This window comes from Vulpes lagopus, chromosome 15 (genome assembly GCF_018345385.1).
Source record: "Vulpes lagopus strain Blue_001 chromosome 15, ASM1834538v1, whole genome shotgun sequence".
Lineage (NCBI taxonomy): Eukaryota > Metazoa > Chordata > Mammalia > Carnivora > Canidae > Vulpes > Vulpes lagopus.
The window spans coordinates 20327543-20348521 of NC_054838.1; the positions used below are offsets into that span (position 1 = coordinate 20327543).

The window sequence follows — 20979 nt, forward strand, 5'->3', positions numbered from 1 at the left end:
TGGTATATGAAGCCCCAGTTGTAGTCAAGGCAGCTAAGAAGGGTCCTTTTGTCACACAGGCTATAATCTCTATTACCTCTGACCACTTAAGCACCCTTGACTCAGGAAAGGACAGGGATACACATCTTGATTGAAAAGATAGAGCCCTGTCTTCTGGCAAATCTTGATGTCTGTGCCCTACAGGTACCTCTCCAGACTTTCTTTCACAGACTCACCTTCAGAGGATATTGTAGCATGGGTTCTGCCTCCACTGATGATGGAGCTCTGACTAGTAAAGCTGAGACTCTAATAATCCCAGTGGCTTTAGGGATCCACCCTGGGGGAAACTGTCCATCCCTCTTCCCTATAGAGGGAGATGAAAATCAAGATTAGCAATCTCATAAGGCCCATCTAGAACAAATAGCCATGTAGTTAAGGGAGAGAATGATTGTTTCTACCTAGGAAAAAGAGCCTTTGGGAGCCCAGCCCTAGGGGGTGCTATGTTGTCTATATCACCTGCAGTGGATTATTTCTTTGTATGTCAAAGGCTTACATTTGCACGTGAGCATTCATTTGTGTATGTGTATGCTATCATCTTCCTCCAAGGATGCTCTAAGTTCATCTACACACTTTTGTGCATTTCAGGCACATGCTCAGTGAAGGATTGATATCGTCTGTCTGTATTGTTGAATGGATAATCATGTATAGTGACTTTAACCATGCCATTATAATGATAAAATGGAAATGAAACAAAAATTTTACCTATTGAGAAATGAAATGCATTTTCCAGAGAGGATACCCATGTAAGAGTATTTTTGTTACAATGAAAATGTAATTTGATTTTAACTGAATAATTGTTATGGAACATGAAGTCTTCCTTCATTTTACTTTGGGGCCACTGGTGCCCTGAATTGAGGTACTCACATTCTTTACATTATTGTACATTAGTATTATGACCTTAATTTGGCTTTATGCTAATGTTTTTGTTTATTAATATTAATAATGAAATCTTATTTAATTTTACTTCATCTAATGAAAAAGTTAACTTCCATCTGAATCTCTGCCCCCTCCAAAAGGCACAAACCTTATTTATTTAATATATATCCTTTCTAATTCACTTTTAATATGTTTATTTCTCTATGGGTTATCCAAAAGAAAGAGTTTTTCTCAGTGTTGATGAGTGTTCAATTTTTACATATTGTATTATAAATCTCATCTTGGCTCTTAATTTTTCACTTAATACTTAAAAAAAAGACTTGTCCAAGATACAACATGCAAATATAGTTCATTTCTTTTAATTTTGATAGTATTCTATTGTATGTATGTAACTTTTTATTAATATAGGCAACATTTAGGTTGGGACCTTGTTATTAATACATTAGGAGGGATATTGTCTTTTACCATTTTCTAAACGGACATATGAAAGTTTACCTTTGTTATATACTTAAGAGTAGGATTACTGAATCAGGAGGTTCAAACTTACTTTTATCTACCTATACCAGATTTCTCTAGGATACCTATATGCAATCCTACCAGAATTAGATTAAGTGTCTTGATTTCTTATATCCATAGCACTGTTAGATATTATCCAATTTTTTCTTTACAGACATGATAGTTGAGGGTAGCCCTCATTGTTTTGATTTAGTTTTTATGTTTGCTTAGTGTTTTTATTTATTATTATTTTTTATTGGTGTTTTTAAAATAAACTTCTTAGTCATTCTGGTTTTCCTTTCTCTGAATTATATACTTTTACTCTTTACTCATTCTTGCTCTCCTTTTTTTGTGATGACTTACAGAACGTTTTATTTAAAAAATTAGGGTTTAGAACATTTAATTCTAGCTTTAGACTTTGCTAATATTCTCTCCTAATCTCTCATATATTTGTCTATTTTTGAACATGATATCTTTTGTTGAGTAGAAATCTTTAGTATTGATATAGGCAACCCTGTCTAGATCTCTCCTGATAGTTTCTACTGTTGGACCCTTGTTTAGGAACTCTTTCTCCATCTCAAGGTCACAAAGTTGTTATCTTTTCCATAAGTTCTTAAGTCTTTTATTTTTATATCCTTATTTATGCTTTATGTTGTCTACCTTGGGGCTGATATTCTGTTGGTTGTTTTGGTATAGTCATTTGGTCATCAAGATACTTGGTTGATAAAATCTGCTATTCTGATTATCTCTGGGCAACTATCCCCACCACTGCCCTGGTGTCTGTCATCTATTTAGGATCAAACAATTAAGGGTTAAATATTTGGCAAACTGATGGTCTTTGGCTATGTTTCATGATGCTAATTCACTCTGATCACTTAGTGTCCAAGCTATACTAGTTATTAAATACTTTTAATTTTTCCTATGTAGATATTCTAAAGTACATAATCACCTTTGCTTTTTGCAAATGGGAAACCCAGCTAACCAACAAAATTTACAAAATAATGGATATTTAGTATTGATTAGTAATAGATATTTAACAATACTGATTTGTGTGGTTAACTATGATGTTTGTTACATTCTCATATACAAGAGACTATTGTTCACATCTAAGTTGGTGTATTTGACTATTTTTGAATCAGTTCTACAATGTTTTTGTTACAATTGTTTGTGAAATATATTAATATCAACAGGATGAATTGGATTTTAATGTTTCCCTAAATTGTTTTAGTCACTGTGAAAAATTAGAATACATGATTTTTAAGAAGATTTATTTATTTATATTAGAGAGAGAGAGAGAAAGAGAGAATGCTCTATGGAAGTCATATGTGACCAATTTTTTGGAAGGGTTGTAAAATAAATTTAAATAAATAGATATAACTTTATTCAAATTTTCTTCTTGTATGAGTGAATTAGTCAGAGTCATTTACTTATTTGTTTATTTGTTTATTAAGAAATTGGCTCCTATGAGTAAGGAGAGGCTGGCAAATCCAAAATTGGCAGGGTGAGTGGGCAGGCTTGAGACTCAGGAGGGCTAATCTTTCAGATTGAGTCTGAAGGCCATCTTCTATAGAATCAGAAAAAGCCAGGGTAGATAAGGCAGTCTGCTAGCTAATTCACTCATGTTCAGCATCACACCAGTCTTTTTGTTTTACTCGAGACTTCAACTGATTGGATGAGCCTCACCCATGTTATGAAGAATAATCTGTTTTATTCAAATTCCACTGATTTAAATGTTAATTTCATCCAAAACACTCTCACAGAAATATCCAGAATAATATGGGACCAAATATCTAGCCATTTCATGACCCAGCCACGCTGACAAAACTAGCCATCATAATCAGTTTTGATAATTTGTGCCACTGAAGAATTTGTCCATTTTGTATAGTTGTCAAATTTATTGTTACAATGTTCACAATTTTCATTTATTATCTTTTTAAAGTCTGTATTCCCTATAATGATGTCCTTTTCCCCTTCCACCTAGGAAATTTGTACCTTTTTTCCCATTTTTCTTTTTTTAAGTGTACAATTAAAAAAATTTTAATTTGAATTCAATTTAGTTAACATATATTTTATTATTAGTTTCAGGGGTAGAATTTAGTGATTCACCAGTTGCATATAACATTCAGTGCTCATTACATAAAGTTCCCACCTTAAAACACATCACCCAGTTACCCAATCCCCCCACCCATCACCCTTGGTTTGTTTCCTATAGTTCAGCATCTCTTATGGGTTTGTCTCCCTCTCTGTTTTTGTCTCATTTTATTTTTTCTTTGCTTCCCCTACACTCATCTGTTTTGTTTCTTAAATCCCATATATAAGTAAAATCACATGGTATTTGTCTTTCTCTGAGTGGTTTATTTTGCTTAGCCTAATACCCTCTTAGTTCAGGCCATGTTGTTGCAAATGGCAAAGTTTCATTTTTTTGATGGCTGAATAATATTCCATTGTATTTATATACCACATCTTCTTCATTCATTCATTAGTCAATGGACATCTGGGTTATTTTGATATTTTGGCTATTGTGGACATTGCTGCTGTAAACATTGGGGTGAACGTATCACTTCAAATCACTTTGTATCCTTTGAATACATTCCTAGTAGTGCAATTGCTGGGAACCTCTATACCGTTTTACAGAATGACTGCACCAGTTTGCATTCCCACTCACAGTGTAAGAGGGTTCCCCTTTCTCCACGTCCTTCACCAACATCTGTTGTTAATAGTTTTTAATAAACTCAGAGTTGTGAAATTATAATCATTAATTTAGTAATATTTTATCATTCCAAAAAGAAACCTCATACCCATTACGAGTCATTCTCTATTTTTCCCAAGCCCCCCCTCCCAGTCAGTACCTAGGCAACTACTAATATACTCTCTGTTTCTAAGGATTTTCTTATTATGGACATATTATATAAGTGAGATCCTGAAATGTGTGGTTCTTTAACATTGGCTTCTTTCAGCTAGCATCTCTTTAAGGTTTTTCCATGTTGTAGTGTGTATCAGTACTTCCATTTATTTTTATTGCTGAATAATATCCTATTGCATGGATATACCACATTTTATTGATCCATTCATTCATCAATTAATGGATATTTGGATTGATTCCATTTTTATCTATTATGTATAATGTTGCTATGAGCATTTGTATAGCACTTTTGTATAGACATATATACATACATAGAAATATATGTATATATACATATAATATATATTATATATACAAAAATATATGTATATTTTATATTATATATGTATATATAACATATTATATATAATATGTATGTGTGTGTGTATATATATATACACACACACACATATATATATATATTGTTTACCTAGGAATAGAATTGCTGGGTCATATAGTAAATCCATAAAAACTTTAGAGAAATTGACTCTATTCCAAAGTGGCTGCATCATTTTATAACCCCACTGGTAGTGTGTGAGGATTCTTATTTCTTCACATCCTCATTAATCTGCCTTTTTGATTATAGAAATCTTAGAATAAAATAGTATGTCATTATGGTTTTGATTTTCATTTTCAAGATATTGAACATCTTTTCATACTTATTGGTCATTTGTATATCTCCTTTGGAAAAATGCATCTTTTCCCCCATTTATTATTTATTTATTCTCCCATTTATTTAAACCCATTTATTAATTGGGTTGTCTCTTTGTGTTGAGTTGGAAAAATTCTTTTTATTTCCTGGATACAATTCCCTTATCAGATACATAATTTGCAAGTATTTCTCTTATTATGTGGGTTGTGTGTGTATATATATATATATATATATATATATATATATATATATAAAATATACAAATAAATAAATATATATAAATAAATTTGTATAATATATACAAATAAATATTTATTTATTTATTTGTTTAACAGACAATGTTACATTAGTTTTTGGTATACAACATGGTGATTCAAGAACTCTATAGGTTATGCTATACTCACCACAAGTGTAGCTGCCATCTGTTACCATGCGATGCTATTGTAGTATCATTGACTATATTCCCTGTTCTTTACCTTTTATTCCCATGATGTATTCATTCCACAACTGGAAGCCTGTATCTCCCATTCCCCTTCACCTATTTTGTCCACCTTCCCAGCTCTCTCCTTTCATGGCAACCATCAGTTTATTTTCCATATTTATAGATCTGATTCTGCTTTTTGTATGTTTATTCATTTGTATTGTTTTCTTAGATTTCAAGTATAATTGAAATCATATGGTATTTGTCTATACCTGTCTGACTTATTATATCCTCTGGGTCCATTCATGTTGTCACAAATGGCAAGATCTCATTCTTTTTTATGGCTGAGTAATATTATATATTATATATATATATATATATATAAATACATAAATGTTTATATATATATATATATATATATATATATATATATATATATAATTACATCTTATTTATCCATTCATTTGTCAATAGACATTTGGGCTGCTTCCATAGCTTGGCTGTTGTAAATATTGTTTCAGTAAACATAGAAGTACATATATAGTTTTCAATTAGTGTCTCATTTTCTTTGGGTAAATACCCAGTAGTGGAGTTATTGGCTCTATTGGATCATATATTTCTATTTTTAATTTCTTGAGGAATGTCCACACTGTTTTTGATAGTGGTTCTACCAATTTACAATCCCACCACAGAGCATGAAGTTTCCTTTTTCTCTATATTCTTAATAACATTTGTTATTTATTCTTTTTTAAATTAGAACCATTCTGACAGGTGCAAGGTAATCTCTCACTAGTTTTGATTTGCATTTCCTTTATAATTAGTGATGTTGAGCATCTTTTCATGTGTCTGTTGGCCATCTGTATGCCTTCTTTGGAAAAAGGTCTATTCAGGTCCTCTGCTCATGTTTAATTAGATTAATTGTGGGTTTGTTTGTTTGTTTGTTTGTTTTTTGGTATGGAATTGTGTAAGTTCTTTATATATTTTGGAAATTAACCCCTTATTGAATCATTTGAAATGTCTTCTCTCATTCAGTTGGTTGTTTTTTGTTTTGGTGATGGCATCTTTCACCGTGTGGAAATCTTTTATTTTGATGTAGTCCCCATAGTTTATTTTTCCTTTTGCTCCCTTCCCTAGGATGACTTGTCTAGAAAAATGTTGCTATAGTGAATGTCAAAGAAATTACTGCCTACATTCTCTTCTAGAATTTTTATGGTTTCAGGTTTCACATTTAGGTCTTTAATCCATTTTGGGTTTATTTTTGGGTATAGTGTTAGTAAGTTGTCTGGTTTCATTCTTTTGCATCTGGCTGTCCAGTTTTCCCAGCACCATTTGTTGAAGAAACTGTCTTTTCCTCATCGTATAGATTTGCCTCTTTTGTTATAGGTTAATTGACATATAAGCATGGTTTATTTCTGGGCCCTCTATTTTGTTTATTGATCTATATGTTTGTTTTTGTACCAAAACCATACTATTGGTAGTGTATCTTGAAATTTGTAATTTTGATACCTCTAGCTTTTTTACCCATAAAATTGCTTTGACTACTTAGGGTCTTTTTTGTTTCATACAAATTTTAGGATTATTCATTCTAGTTCTGTGAAAAACATTGTGGATATTTTAATAGGCATTGCATTGAATCTGTCGATCACATTGGGTAGTATGCACATTTACACAATATTAATTCTTCTAATCCCTGAGCATGGAATGTCTTTCCATTTGTGTGTGTTGTCCTCAATTTTTTTCATCAGTGTTTCATAGTTTTTAGGATATATGTCTTTCACTCCCTTGGTTAAGTTTATTCCTAGGTATTTAATTCTTTTTGGTACAATTATAAATGCTATTGTTTTAAAACTTTCACTTTTTCCTACTTTGTTATTAGTGTACCAATTTCTATGTATTAATTTTGTATTCTGTGACTTTACTGAATTCTTTTATTATTTCTAATAGTTTTTTGGTCTTAGAGTCTTTAGGGTTTTCTGTGTATATATATTATGTCATCTGCAAATGATGACAGTTTAAATTTTTCCTTACCAATATAGATGCTTTTAATTTTTTTCTTGTCTGTTTAAGACTTCCAGTACTATGTTGAATAAAAGTGGCAAGATGAACACCCTTCTCTTGTTCCTGGTCTTAGAGGAAAAGCTCTCAGCTTTTTCCTATTAAGTATGATGTTAGCTGTGGAGTTTTCACGTACGGTCTTTATTATGTTGAAGTATATTCCCTCTAAACACACTTTGTTGAGAGAACAAATGTTGAATTTTGTCAAATGCCTTTTCTGAATCTATTGAGATGATCATACTATTTTTATCCTTCATTTTGTTCATGTGAAGACTCCTAACTCTGGGAAACAAACTAGGGGTGGTGGAAGGGGAGGAGGGCCGGGGTTGGGGGTGAATGGGTGAGGGGCACTGAGGGGGGCACTTGACAGGATGAGCACTGGGTGTTATTCTGTATGTTGGCAAATTGAGCACCAATAAAAAATAAATTTATTATTAAAAAAATAATGTGGTGTATCAAATTGATTTGTGAATGTTGAACTATTTTTGCATTCCCAGAATAAATCCCACTTTATTGTGGTGAAAGATCCTTTTAATGTATTGTTGGATTTAGTTTGCTAATAGTTTGTAGAGAATTGTCGAATTTATGTTTATCAGGGATATTGGCCTCTAGTTTTCTTTGTTTTGGTATCAGGCTAATGCTGGCCTTATAGGCTGTACATAGGCACTTTCCTTCTTTCTACAATTTGGAATAGTTTGAGAAGAGTAGGCATTAAATCTCCTATAAATGTGTAGTAGGATTCACCTGTGAATCCATCTGGTTTTGAATTTTCATTTTTTGGTAGTTTTTTGAAAACCAATTCAATCTTGTTTCTAGCAATTGGTCTGTTCAGATTTTCTGTATCTTCTTGATTCAGTTTTATTTTTTATTTTATTTTATTTTTTTTTAATTTTTATTTATTTATGATAGTCACACAGAGAGAGAGAAAGAGAGGCAGAGACACAGGCAGAGGGAGAAGCAGGCTCCATGCACCGGGAGCCCCAACAAGCTATCTGAAACTGAAGCAGTGTGAGCCTAAAGTGTTCCAGGGTATTATGTATACATGTAACCTTGGCATGAAGGCTGGGGCTATGTCTTGGTGTGCACTGCCTTGGGATAACTTGGTGGGATGGCAGGGGCTGGGGTAGGCTAGGGGCCCTGGGCTCACTGGGCAAGTTGGTTAGGGTGCCTGCACCCTTCTCCCATTAAGGCTATCAAGGTGGAGGGGTAATGTAAACTGAGTCTCTTACCAGCCCCTTTAAATTTGAGACAGTTCCAGCAGCTCCTCGACCATTTGGTGGAGTTTTAAAGACTGACTTCTTTATATGCTACTTGATCTTTTAAACTGTAGCTCTCTTTCTGTGCCCTAGTGTTTCTAGGGCTGATGTGGGCTAGAAACTCAATACTAGCTTAGGTAGCAGGCTGGCTATGGCTTCCAGAACCTGCCTCAGTCTTCCCTTTCAAGGTGGAAGGGGATCATAAACTAGTGCTCACCAGTCCCTTCCACTCTCACACCACTTGGCAGCTTTCTAGGGATGGATCTTTTATAAACGAGCTGCTTATTGGACCTCGGTTTTTTTCCCCTGTAACTTAGGGCAGATGAATCTGCTCCCAGTCCCTCAGTACTGTCCTTCCCCACTGCAGTTCTCAGCCTTGGGGATGGAGGTTCTCTTCATTACTGTCTCCATTTCTCTTGTAGTTCTTTGTATCTTTTGCTGTGTAGAAGCTGTTCAGCTAGCCGTCAGTTCTTCAGGATGGTTTGTTCTATAAATAGCTGTAGATTTGGGGTGTTCTTGGAAGAGATGAGTTTGGGGTTGCCATCTCGTACTAGAATCCTTTTTTTCCTGATCAGCTTGTTTATTCATATATTAATTTCTATCTATATTAATATCAGTTTTTGGTTTCATTGATTTTTCTCTATTTTTTTTGTCTTTTTACTATTTCATTGATTTTCAGTCTTATCCCTGTTATGCTGAATATTGTGTATATCATGTTATGGAGGCTCTGGAGTCTGTTACAGTCTTCCAAAGGGGGTTGAAGCTTTTGTTTAAGCAGATAGTTAACATGGTTTGGTCCTGAAACAGAAAGTTCTGTGGGAAAACAACTTAGATATTACTTCAGCTCTTTATCTAACTGCTTTGTATTTGCTGTATGCATGCTTGTTTCAGGAATTAGCCAGAGACTTGAGAGAGTTAATATACAGAACTTAGGTTTTCTACACTCTGGCACTCTCCTTTTCTTTACTCAAAAAAAATTTTTTTATTGGAGTTCAATTTGCCAACATATAGAATAACACCCAGTGTTCATCCTGCCAAGTGCTCTCTTCAGTGCCCATCATCCAGTCATCCCAAGCCCTCCCCCACTTCCATATCCAAAGAAGTCAAACTCTCCCTCTTCGCCGATGACATGATATTGTACATAGAAAACCCAAAAGCCTCCACCCCAAGATTGCTAGAACTCATACAGCAATTTGGCAGCATGGCAGGATACAAAATAAATGCCCAGAAATCAGTGGCATTACTATACACTAACAATGAGACTGAAGAAAGAGAAATTAAGGAGTCAATCCCATTTACAATTGCACCCAAAAGCATAAGATACCTAGGAATAAACCTAACCAAAGAGGTAAAGTTCTCTACCCTAAAAACTACAGAACACTTCTGAAAGAAATTGAGGAAGACACAAAGAGATGGAAAAATATTCCATGCTCATGGATTGGCAGAATTAATATTGTGAAAATGTCAATGTTACCCAGGGCAATTTACACATTTAATGCAATCCCTATCAAAATACCATGGACTTTCTTCAGGGAGTTGGAACAAATCATCTTAAGATTTGTGTGGAATCAGAAAAGACCCCAAATAGCTAGGGGAATATTAAAAAAGAAAACCATAGCTGGGGGCATCACAATGCCAGATTTCAGGTTGTACTACAAAGCTGTGGTCATCAAGACAGTGTGGGACTGGCACAAAAACAGACACATAGATCAATGGAACAGAATAGAGAATCCAAAAGTGGACCCTCAACTTTATGGTCAACTAATGTTCGACAAAGCAGGAAAGACTATCCACTGCAAAAAACACAGTTTCTTCAATAAATGGTGCTGGGAAAATTGGACATCCACATGCAGATGAAACCAGACCATTCTCTTACACCATACACAAAGATAAATTCAAAATGGATGAAAGATCTGAATGTGAGACAAGATTCCATCAAAATCCTAGAGGAGAAGACAGGCAACACCCTTTTTGAACTTGGCCACAGCAACTTCTTGCAAGATACATCTTTGAAGGCAGGAGAAACAAAAGCAAAAATGAACTATTGGGACTTAATCAAGATAAAAAGCTTTTGCATAGCAAAAGAAACAGCCCACAAAACTGAAAGACAACCTACAGAATGGGAGAAGATATTTGCAAATGACCTATCAGATAAGGGGCTGGTATCCAAGATCTATAAAGAACTTATTCAACTCAACAGCAAAGAAACAAACAATCCAATCATGAAATGGGCAAAAAACAGGAACAGAAATCTCACAGAGGAAGACATAGACATGGCCAACAAGCACATGAGAAAGTGCTCCTCATCACTGGCCATCAGGGAAATACAAATCTCCTTTTCTTGATACTTGTTTCCTATTCCAGTGGCTGCGATTATCCAAAACTTTTCTTTAGCTTTTTCAGGACAGATAAAAGACTGTTGGTCTTAAGTACTCCATGTTTTGTACTGACTTTGTTATTCATTCAGGCTAATTTCAACGGAGATGATAAATTACCCACAGCATTTCTTTCCTTTTAGGCTTCAGCTTTCATCCTATGTCCTAAAAATGTTTTCCTTCACCTTTCAGTGCCTTCAGCCCCTCTTCTTCTGAGGTTTATAGAGGTTATCTGTAACATTAGCAGGCCTTCTACAGTGTACCTGACTGTACCCGAAACAGAAATTCATCTGATATTAGTATTTTTTATTTTTATTTTAATTTTTTTAGAGAGAGAGAGAGTGTGTGTACGTGAGTGGTTGGAGGAGAAGAAGAGTAAGAGAATTATAAGCAGGCTCGACCTCCAGAGTGGGGCCTGATTCAGGGTTCAATCTCATGACCCTAAGATCATGACCTGAACAAAAATCAAGAGTCAGATGCTTGGCCACTGAGTCATCCAGGCACTCTATATCTGATATTAGTATAACCATTCACGTTTTTTTTTTTTTTGAGTATTTGCTTTGTGTGTTCAATTTTTTGAACCTTCCTTTAAAAACCTCCCATTTTTAGTTTTTATTACTCTGTGATCTTTTTAAAATTTAATTTTTTTAAAAGCAGTTTTAGTTTACAACAAAATAAAAAGGGAGGTACAGAGATTTCCCATATACTCCCTGTTCCACGCATATGCTTAGCTTTCTCTGTAATCAATGTCATTCATTTTTACCAAGGATGAACCTAAAATGACGCATCATAATCAGCCTTTGACCATTAGTGGCAAATTGCGAGGGCTGGTAGTTTCAAGAACAATAACTAATTAAACATACTTCAGGCCTTAGCTGTCCTGTTTAATTTTTTAAAAATATTTTATTTATTTATCCATGAGACACACACACACACACACACACACACAGAGAAGTAGAGACACAGGCAGAGGGAGAAGCAGGCTTCATGCAGGGAGCCCGATGTGGGACTCAATCCCGGGTCCCCAGGATCACACCCTGTGCTGAAGGTGGTGCTAAACTGCTGAGCCACTCAGACTTCCCAAATATGAGCTTTTTAAAGAAAACTGCTGTTGTCAGTTGTAGCATTTAAAAAATGCATCTATTATCACAGCAAACCTATTAATATTATTCTACTTCATGTATAAGAGTTCAAAAACGTTTACTTCTGTTTCACTCCTTCTTATCATTCTTCTATTTTTACCATATATTTTATTTCTCCATGTTTCATAAATCCTAGTATATTGCCAGTATGTTTTGCTCCCTTACTTTTCCTCTGTCAATGGCTTCAGTTACCAAGTACACAAATACTAGGCTGGCTAATATTATCTCATTAGTTGTCAGGTCGCTGTACTTTTTATTTTATTTTATTTTATTTTATTTTAGCATTGTTCTTTCCATTAGTTTAAATAGTTTACATACCTATACTTTTAAGTTCTTTTTATTCCCTAAACTGTCAAATTCTGCTATAAAAGCCCATGTATATAGGCAGTACCTCTTTTATAAGAAAACATTCACTAAAATCATACAACATTACAAGTAACCATCTTCATATACATGAAATAGAGCTTACAACATTCAAGCAAGATATAAAATTATGCAGAAGGAAAAATAAATACTGTTAATTACCAGAAAGTTTGAAAACTCTCGCTGACAAAGGAGAGTGTGTCTGAGTCCTGGAATTAGATTGCTACCCTTTTCCAAGGTTCTACCAGATATAGCCAGATCTGAACTTCTATGAATTGTTTCACTTTCACTCATGTGACACCTAATCTAGGCATGCTGGAAGAATAATGTAATTATTTGATTAATATTTTGGAAAATGGAGGTCTTAGTATTGAGTTATAATTTCTATTAGACTACCCTTAAATATATTTTATCTGGATTATACCTGGTTTGGATGAAGGGCTTCCTGTTTGTCAGCTCCAGTTTGTTCTGTATAGCTTCAGTCATGAAGATTGTGTTACTTCTTTGGCTCACTATTACAATATTCTGTCTAGATTTTCAAATTCTATTCTAGATTTGGGCCTTGACTTCCTGCCAAGTGGCTGCTGCCTTAGACTTTTACTTTAGCTTCTTTTTGGCTATGTCCTTCTTACGTATTGATTTCCCCATGTTCTTGGACTTCTGCTTCTCTAGGCATGGACTCTTTGCACTTAGAAACACGGACTTTGCCTATCTTACTCATTATTGCAAATGTAGCACCATAACAAAGATTTGTCTATATTAGGTATAAGTACATATTTTGCAGATAATATAATGTTAACTGTGGGCCCAAAGGGCCATTGCCATTCTCTGTATGCACTCTGCATTGTTCTCTTGGCCCAGTTTCTAGTGTCAGCTGGGCCTCCCTTACTTTCTCAGGCTATTGAAGGAGGGTCTAATTATGGATAATGCGTGAGTAAACTGAAAAGTCTTACCAACAAAATCTAAACTTCAACATTTTCTGGATGACTATTTGGTTTGAACAGACTGATTTCCTACTTATATGTTATATTGAATAATTACAACACTTTCACTATTAAGCATTTCATATAAATATAATATAATAGAGTACAAAAGAACCAATTTAAAATATACATATGTGCATGTAAATAGTGTTAAGAGAAATTTAAAGAATTACAAAATATGATTATTTTCATCTACCTTTTGACAAACCTTTGACACTAACATCTATTGCTTCTCCTAGCACTAATATTCCTGCCTTATCATGAGTAAAGTCTCTATTTACATTTTTCCTTGGGTTCTGTAACTTCCCAGGTTCATACATGGCTCTATTTCAAATCTGTTGCTATAGGATTTGAGGACTATGTGTTGTAAGAAGCCAATAAATGAACCATCTCATATTGTACTGTTCTCACATTGGTGTCTAGGACATAAGTACTCATGTAATGTGGCATTTTAAGACAAAGACATTATTATTCATCCCCTAAAACACTGCCTTCCTCTTCTCCACATGGAAAAACATAAGAGAAAAATCACAGCCAAAGAGAGGGAATTTTGTTTTAGCTCTTTTCCAAGAAGGATACATTTTTTCCTTAATTCAATTGCTCTCCTACCCATTTTTCATTTGCATTTTAAAGCTATATGATTTAGTGCAGTTCTGATCCATATAGCATCTACTAGTCATTATTGAGCCCCTGAAATGAGATTGTTCCGACAAAATATACTGTGAATGTAAAATACATACTGTATTTCAAAGACCTTGGCTACACAAAAAGAATGTAAACTATGTTATTATTAAATCTTTTATATTTATTTTGCATTGAAGTGATAATGTTTTAGATATATTGATTTCAACAAAATACATTAAGATCCATTTAACTTTTTCTTTTTATATTTTAATGTGGCCACTAAAATGTTTAAAATTAAATGGCTCATATTAGACAGTGCTGTTCTAGGGCATCCTGGGTGGCTTAGCGGTTTAGTGGTGCCTTCAGCCCAGGACGTGATCCTGGAGACCCGGGATTGAGTCCCACGTCGGGTTCCCTGCATGGAACCATTTTCACTCTCTGCCTCTCTCTCTCTCTCTGTCTGTCTCTCATGAATAAATAAATAAATAAAATATTTAAAAAAGCACTATTCTAGAGGATATCATTATTAGTGTCAATTATTTTAGTGGGATAAAGTCATTAATCTGTTCACCTTGTTTTTCAAATGATCCTATCAGTGCTGCTTTTTTGAAAATATTGCTTTGATGGGAGCCAAAAATATGTAAAAGTTGCATATAAGCACAACAATGCAAAGCCTTCAAAAATATATGTTTTAAATATAAAGATATTACCAGTCTATTTTGGAAGATAAGACTTGTATCTAACTTTCTCAGTCATGGATGGTACATGTTTTAAATCCCTTGATGTAGCCCTTTTTGTGCATTCAGTGTTCAAGCTTTCTAACAGTTAACTGGAGAAATCTAGGTTTGTTGTACAATGTGACCCTGGTAGAGATTAATTCTGAAAGTTTGTAGTCCCTTGACTTGTAGATGTTAATATATGATAGTGTTAAAACTAGTAGACTTTTAATATTCCCTAAGAGATAGTAGCTTCAATTTACACTAGCACATTGTATTTTCTTATTTGTAAGACCTTCCTGTTTTTATTATGCACACTTTAAACCAAGTCATTTTTTTCTTATGTTGAAATGTATGAGGAAATGAGATTTTTGGGAATTCTTTTTCAAGTTATAAAGAAAAAGAGCATCTATGGTATGAACCTAATTGGATCTTGACTTTTTTTAAAGAAAGATTTATTTTTTTTAAAGAAAGATTATTTATTTATTAGAGAGAGAGAGAGAGAGAGAGAGAGAGAGAGAGAGAGAGAGAGAGCACCAGCAATGGGAGAGGGAGAGGGAGAAACAGACTTTCTGCTAAGTGTGGAGTTGGACATGGGACTTGATAGCAAGACCTTGGGACCATGACCTGAGCCAAAGGCAGATGTTTAACTGACTGATACACACAGGAACTCCAACATTCTTCTTTTCCTTTTGAGAAATATATTATTCCTAGTTAAAATGTTGATTATGTGCTTTTAACTATTGCTTCTTAATTATGTGAGTCCATATGTGTTTTTCAAATGGTAGCTCACAGTGATATCCAGGAGCAGAGGACTGAAATATTGTTCTTCACTGTGAGACAGAGAAGACAAAGAATTGGATAGTTTGTTGAATGAAAGTTTAAGTAGTCTAAGGATGAATCAGTTAAGGCTGAAGAACCTAGATTTGGGGGAGAGTATTGGTATTAAAATATTGAGAGATTTTCCTTCCATGGTCAAAACAAGGAAACACACATTTAAGTTGTTATTGAGGCATAAAATATTATATTTAGAAAGGATCTTCTAAAACAAATTGCTCACTGTTCTCAGGGGTAGGAGATAAGTAACATGAAACACAATGGAACCACCTCATTTGTTCCCAAGGACCTACCTTTTTTGTGGTAGTTGTGCAAGGCTTACAATTCAGATCTTTAACTCTCTATGTAATGCTTTCTTATATTGCCAGGTACCTTACTGCTTATAGGTGCCTTATTCCATTCCCATTCTCTCCCACTGAGAACAACATATCCCTGGAACTCATATTTATATTCCTCCTAACCAAACTTTGTACTCTGATAGCAAAATATTCTATCTATTTTTGTGTCTTAATAGCTAACAGAATTCCCAGGATGCAAAGTGTGCTTAGAAACTGTCCACTTCCCTCATGGCAAGTGATGCAGAGCATTTTCTCATGTGCTTGTTGGCCATGTGTGTCTTCTTTGGTGAAATTATTGTCCATATCTTTTGCCCATTTAATGATTGGATTGTTTGTTTCTTTGCTGTTGAGTTTAATAAGTTCTTTATAGATCTTTGACACTAGCCCTTTATCTGATATGTCATTTGCAAAACCACAATGAGATACCACCTCACACCAGTGAGAATGGGGAAAATTAACAAGACAAGAAACAACAAATGTTGGAGAGGATGTGGAGAAAGGGGAACCTCTTGGACTGTTGGTGGGAATGTGAACTGGTACAGCCACTCTGGAAAACTGTGTGGAGGTTCCTCAAAGAGTTAAAAATAAAGCTACCCTATGACCCAGAAATTGCACTGCTGGGGATTTACCCCAAAGATACAGATGCAGTGAAAGACTGAGACACCTGCACTCCGATGTTTATAGCAGCATTGTGCACATAGCCAAACAGTGGAAGGAGCTTCGGTATTCACCGCAAGATGAATGGATAAAGAAGATGTTGTCTATGTATGCAATGGAATGTTACTCAGCCATTAGATGACGAATACACACCATTTGCTTTAATGTGGATAGAACTGGAGGGTATTATGCTGAGTGAAGTAAGTCAATCAGAGAAGGACAAATATTATATGGTTTCATTTATATGAGGAATATAAAAAATAGTGAAAGGGATTAAAAGGAAAGGAGAGAAAATGAGTGCGAAATATCAGTGAAGGTGACAGAACATGAGAGACTCCTAACTCTGGAAAACGAACAAGGGGTAGTGGAAGGAGAGGTGGGCAGGGGGATAGGGTGACTGGGTGCTGGGCACTGAGGAGGGCACTTGACGGGATGAGCACTGGGTGTTATACTATATGTTGGCAAATTGAACTCCAATAAAAATTATACGAAAAACCAGAAACTGTCCACTTAATATGAAAACAATGTTTAGATATTATGTTTTCAAAATTTTAAATTATTATTATTGGATAATGTATTTTAATTTTCCAATCCTTAACTCATTAGCAGAGCTGTTTGTGCATACCATTAATTATGACAACCTGGATCCAAAAGATAAATGTCTAAAGCACAAGCCCACTGGGGAGGAGAATTTAAGAGTCTCTCAAATATAATGAAATTCATTACTTATTGTTGGATGAATGAGAAATCCATGCAAAACTCCTCTCCTCTTGCAATGCTTATTTCGAATAACTGCCCATTTGCAGAACCAATTACGGATGAATAGTAACACTCTATCATTTAGGACTGAAATTTTACTTCCATGTCTTTGTCTCCTATAAGCTTCCTTCTATGAAAATGAGAATAAGAAGGCATTACACATTACACAACTCTACCCCAAAATTTCCTCAAATACATATTCATGATTGTAAAAGCATAGCATATTCACAGCTGTGTATTCCAAACCCTTAATTTATCACCTTAAAACCTGCCCCAAGGACCCCAGTATTTTGTTAAAATACGATAATATGTATGGGAAATCAAAAGGGGTCAAGAATGTTGTTATAGGAAAAGTTAGAGAAAAGGGAACTATAATATAACAAGTTTTATTAATGAAGACACAATATCCAATTTACCCAGTGTAAATTTCAACTCACAGATTTGAATTTCAGTCTATTCACCAATTATTGATTAAAAGCTCATCCTATATTATGAATGCAGAGATCCAGTTGTCCTTACTACCATCCTTTCTTCAGTAATCTCTGGATTCCTTGCTTGATCTCCTGAGTTCGCACTCCATAAACAATGGGGTTGAGGGCTGAGAAGATGACATGATGGAGGATATTGAGCAAGACTGGCACATCAGGGGAGACTTTCTTCTTCACCACAAGAGTGAGCACGAAGACCAGAAGGATGGTGCTGAAGAAGAGGATAAGTATGAAGTGAGAACCACATGTGCTCAGGGCCTTGGCCATGGCACCCTCTGCCTTGAGTCCCAGCACAGCTCGCAGTATGAGGCTGTAGGAGAGGAAGATGAGGATGAGGTCAGATCCTAGCAGTGTCCATCCTACAACAAACTGGTAAAGACGATTGATGGTGACATCATCACAGGAGAGCTTGGAGACAGACATATTGGCACAGATGCAATTCTCAATAACATTTCTCCCACAATAATTGAGTCGGGATGATAGAATTGGGATAGGCACTGTTAAAATCCCATTTCTGGCCAAAATAAAGGCAGCAGCCTTAGCTACAAATTGTTCTGTGATGATAGATGGGTACCTCAGTGGGTGGCAGATGGCCACATAGCGGTCATAGGCCATGACCATGAATGTGCAGGACTCCATGGAAAGGAAGCAATTCATGATGTACATCTGGATGAAGCAGGCATAGAAGTTGATGGACTTGAGGTCAAACCAGAAGATGGCCAGGACCTTGGGGATGACAGTGAGGCAGACAACAATGTCTAACAGGGACAGAAGGCTCAGCAGGTAGTACATGGGCTCATGCAGAGAGGCCTCCTGCTGGATGGTGACCAAGAGAACACTATTGGCCCCCATGGCCAGGAGGAAGAGGAAGCTTAGGGGCAGGGACAACCAGAGCTTCCAGCTGGGAGACCTGACAAAACAATTCAGGAGGAAGTCTGAAACCTCAATGGAGATTGTACCATTTGGATGTGCTGTCATATTTTGCCAAATATTTCTACGGCGTTCTTTTTATGATCTGTAAAATTAGGATAAAAATTAGCTAGTGACTGAAGACACATGACTTTACAACAATTTGCTTCATCTGGGTGAAACTTGTTAGTTCTAGCAGGTCATCCAGACCCATGTGAATTCATCTGTTTATTCTTTGTGGTCTGCTACTAGGACATTCCTATCACTTTAAGTAGTATAGAGGACTTAGGAAAGATGGTTTATTTATACATTTTTGATTAGTTCAAGATTTATTTTTAATGGAACTATTATGTTCTTGTAGAATGTAAAAAGAAGGGAAAAAAATGCTTCGGAATCTTTGTGACAGGTTAGTCTCTAAATTTGTCCTTATAAGGTTCTTCCTTTTTTAAATGTCCACATAGGCCACCATGTGATCATTTAACTGTAACAATATGCACAGATAAGTAGTGGAACCAGGCACAAATAGGGACTCAGATAAATGTTCCTAGTTCCCCATTCTACCTGTATTCTGAGTTTTCAAGTGGAGTCTGATTTAATTGAATTTTAAAAAATGATACCCTGGGAATCCCTGGGTGGCTCAGTGGTTTAGCACCTGCCTTCAGCCCAGGGCATGATCCTGGAGTCCCTGGATTGAGTCCCACATCAGGCTCCCTGCATGGAGCCTGCTTCTCCCTCTGCCTGTGTCTTTGCCTCTCTCTCTCTCTCTCTTTCTGTGTCTCTCATGAGAAAATAATAAAATATTTTTTAAAAAATGATATCCTGAAAATAAAGTTATTTAATTTTCATTTTGTCTAAAATTTTAATTAGGTAGGTATGGATCCTGGCAAATAATTGCTCCTTCCCCTATACATTTGCATATTGTAGGATTCTTAACTTCTGGAAGAAACAATATTAAAAGGAGCATAAGTAATTGCCCATAGGTATGTGAGAGTGATACCTGTCATTGAAGAAGATGAAGTTTGTTTTATTTGTAATAGTGTGTGGGTGATGAACTATCTTTAAAGTTTTCATCTGCTGTTTTTCTTTATATCATATCCTCAATATAATGATCCAGCTTCTTTTGTCTAGTAGTTTTATGCTTTGCCTTGGTAGAGTGGCCCACAAGGCATGGGATATACTGGAATTGCAGGAAGTCATGAAGACAAAAACCCATGGACAAATAAAGCTAGTCTTGAGTTGTTGACCAAAAACTTTCTCCTGTCTTGGGCACTATGTTCATTGAACTCTGCCTATCTGTTATTTTTTTCTCATTAGATACATTTACTTATAAGTTTGAAGGATAAAGTAATACTTCTTGCTCAGCTCAGACCTTGCTACAATGACCCACAGTATGTACATCCTCAGGCCACCAAATGAAAATACTCCCTTAAACTGCTTTCATCATTTAGGTTTTGTCATTTGATCTTTACTGATTGCATCTTTTGTTCCTACTCTCTGTAAAAGTTTCACATTTGGCTCTTACAAGTCAGAACACCAAATCTTACCATTTCCAAGAAGATTTTCATCTTCAGGGATGTCAGAGTATTCTTGGAAAGAATTAGGGATTCATTGAATAGAAAGAGGGAAAAACTTGAAATGACCGTTGAAGGGTACAGCCACGTGGAAGAAATGGTAATTCAGACAGAAATGCTCATGGAGAAGTATAGAGGAAGAAGCAGATTTTCTTTGTCTCCTGAAGAACTTTTGGATAATTATTTCTAGCACCAGAATGAGACTTCTGAGGACAATGTAAGGGGACTATTTTATCTGTACTTTCTACTCACTGACTCTTCCTTTCTCCTATTTTCTTTGGAATGTTCTCTTACATGTTCTTCAATCTACAACTCATCCAATAAGCATTGAACTATCTACTCAGCCCTAGAAGCAAAGTAGCTGAGACCATCTATGTCCTTTTTCCCCTCTCCTGTTTTAACCTTGGATTGCAGTCAGAGCTAGGCAATGACAGCACTTGGGCTAAGGAACCAGAGCAAATGACTACTGGTTCCAGGTAGGGACAGGATGAAGAAGCCAGTGAAGTTGAAGGGCAATGATA

At 35.4% G+C, this 20979-nt stretch overlaps 1 protein-coding gene across 1 annotated transcript; it reads right to left on the reverse strand.

The window, feature by feature from the left end:
* Positions 1-18008: 18008 nt before the first annotated feature.
* On the reverse strand, positions 18009-18962 carry LOC121476536 (olfactory receptor 56A3-like). The gene has a single exon (XM_041730626.1). It carries the CDS (start codon positions 18954-18956, stop codon positions 18009-18011), a length of 948 nt encoding a protein of 315 aa, XP_041586560.1. The 5' UTR covers positions 18957-18962.
* Positions 18963-20979: the final 2017 nt, after the last annotated feature.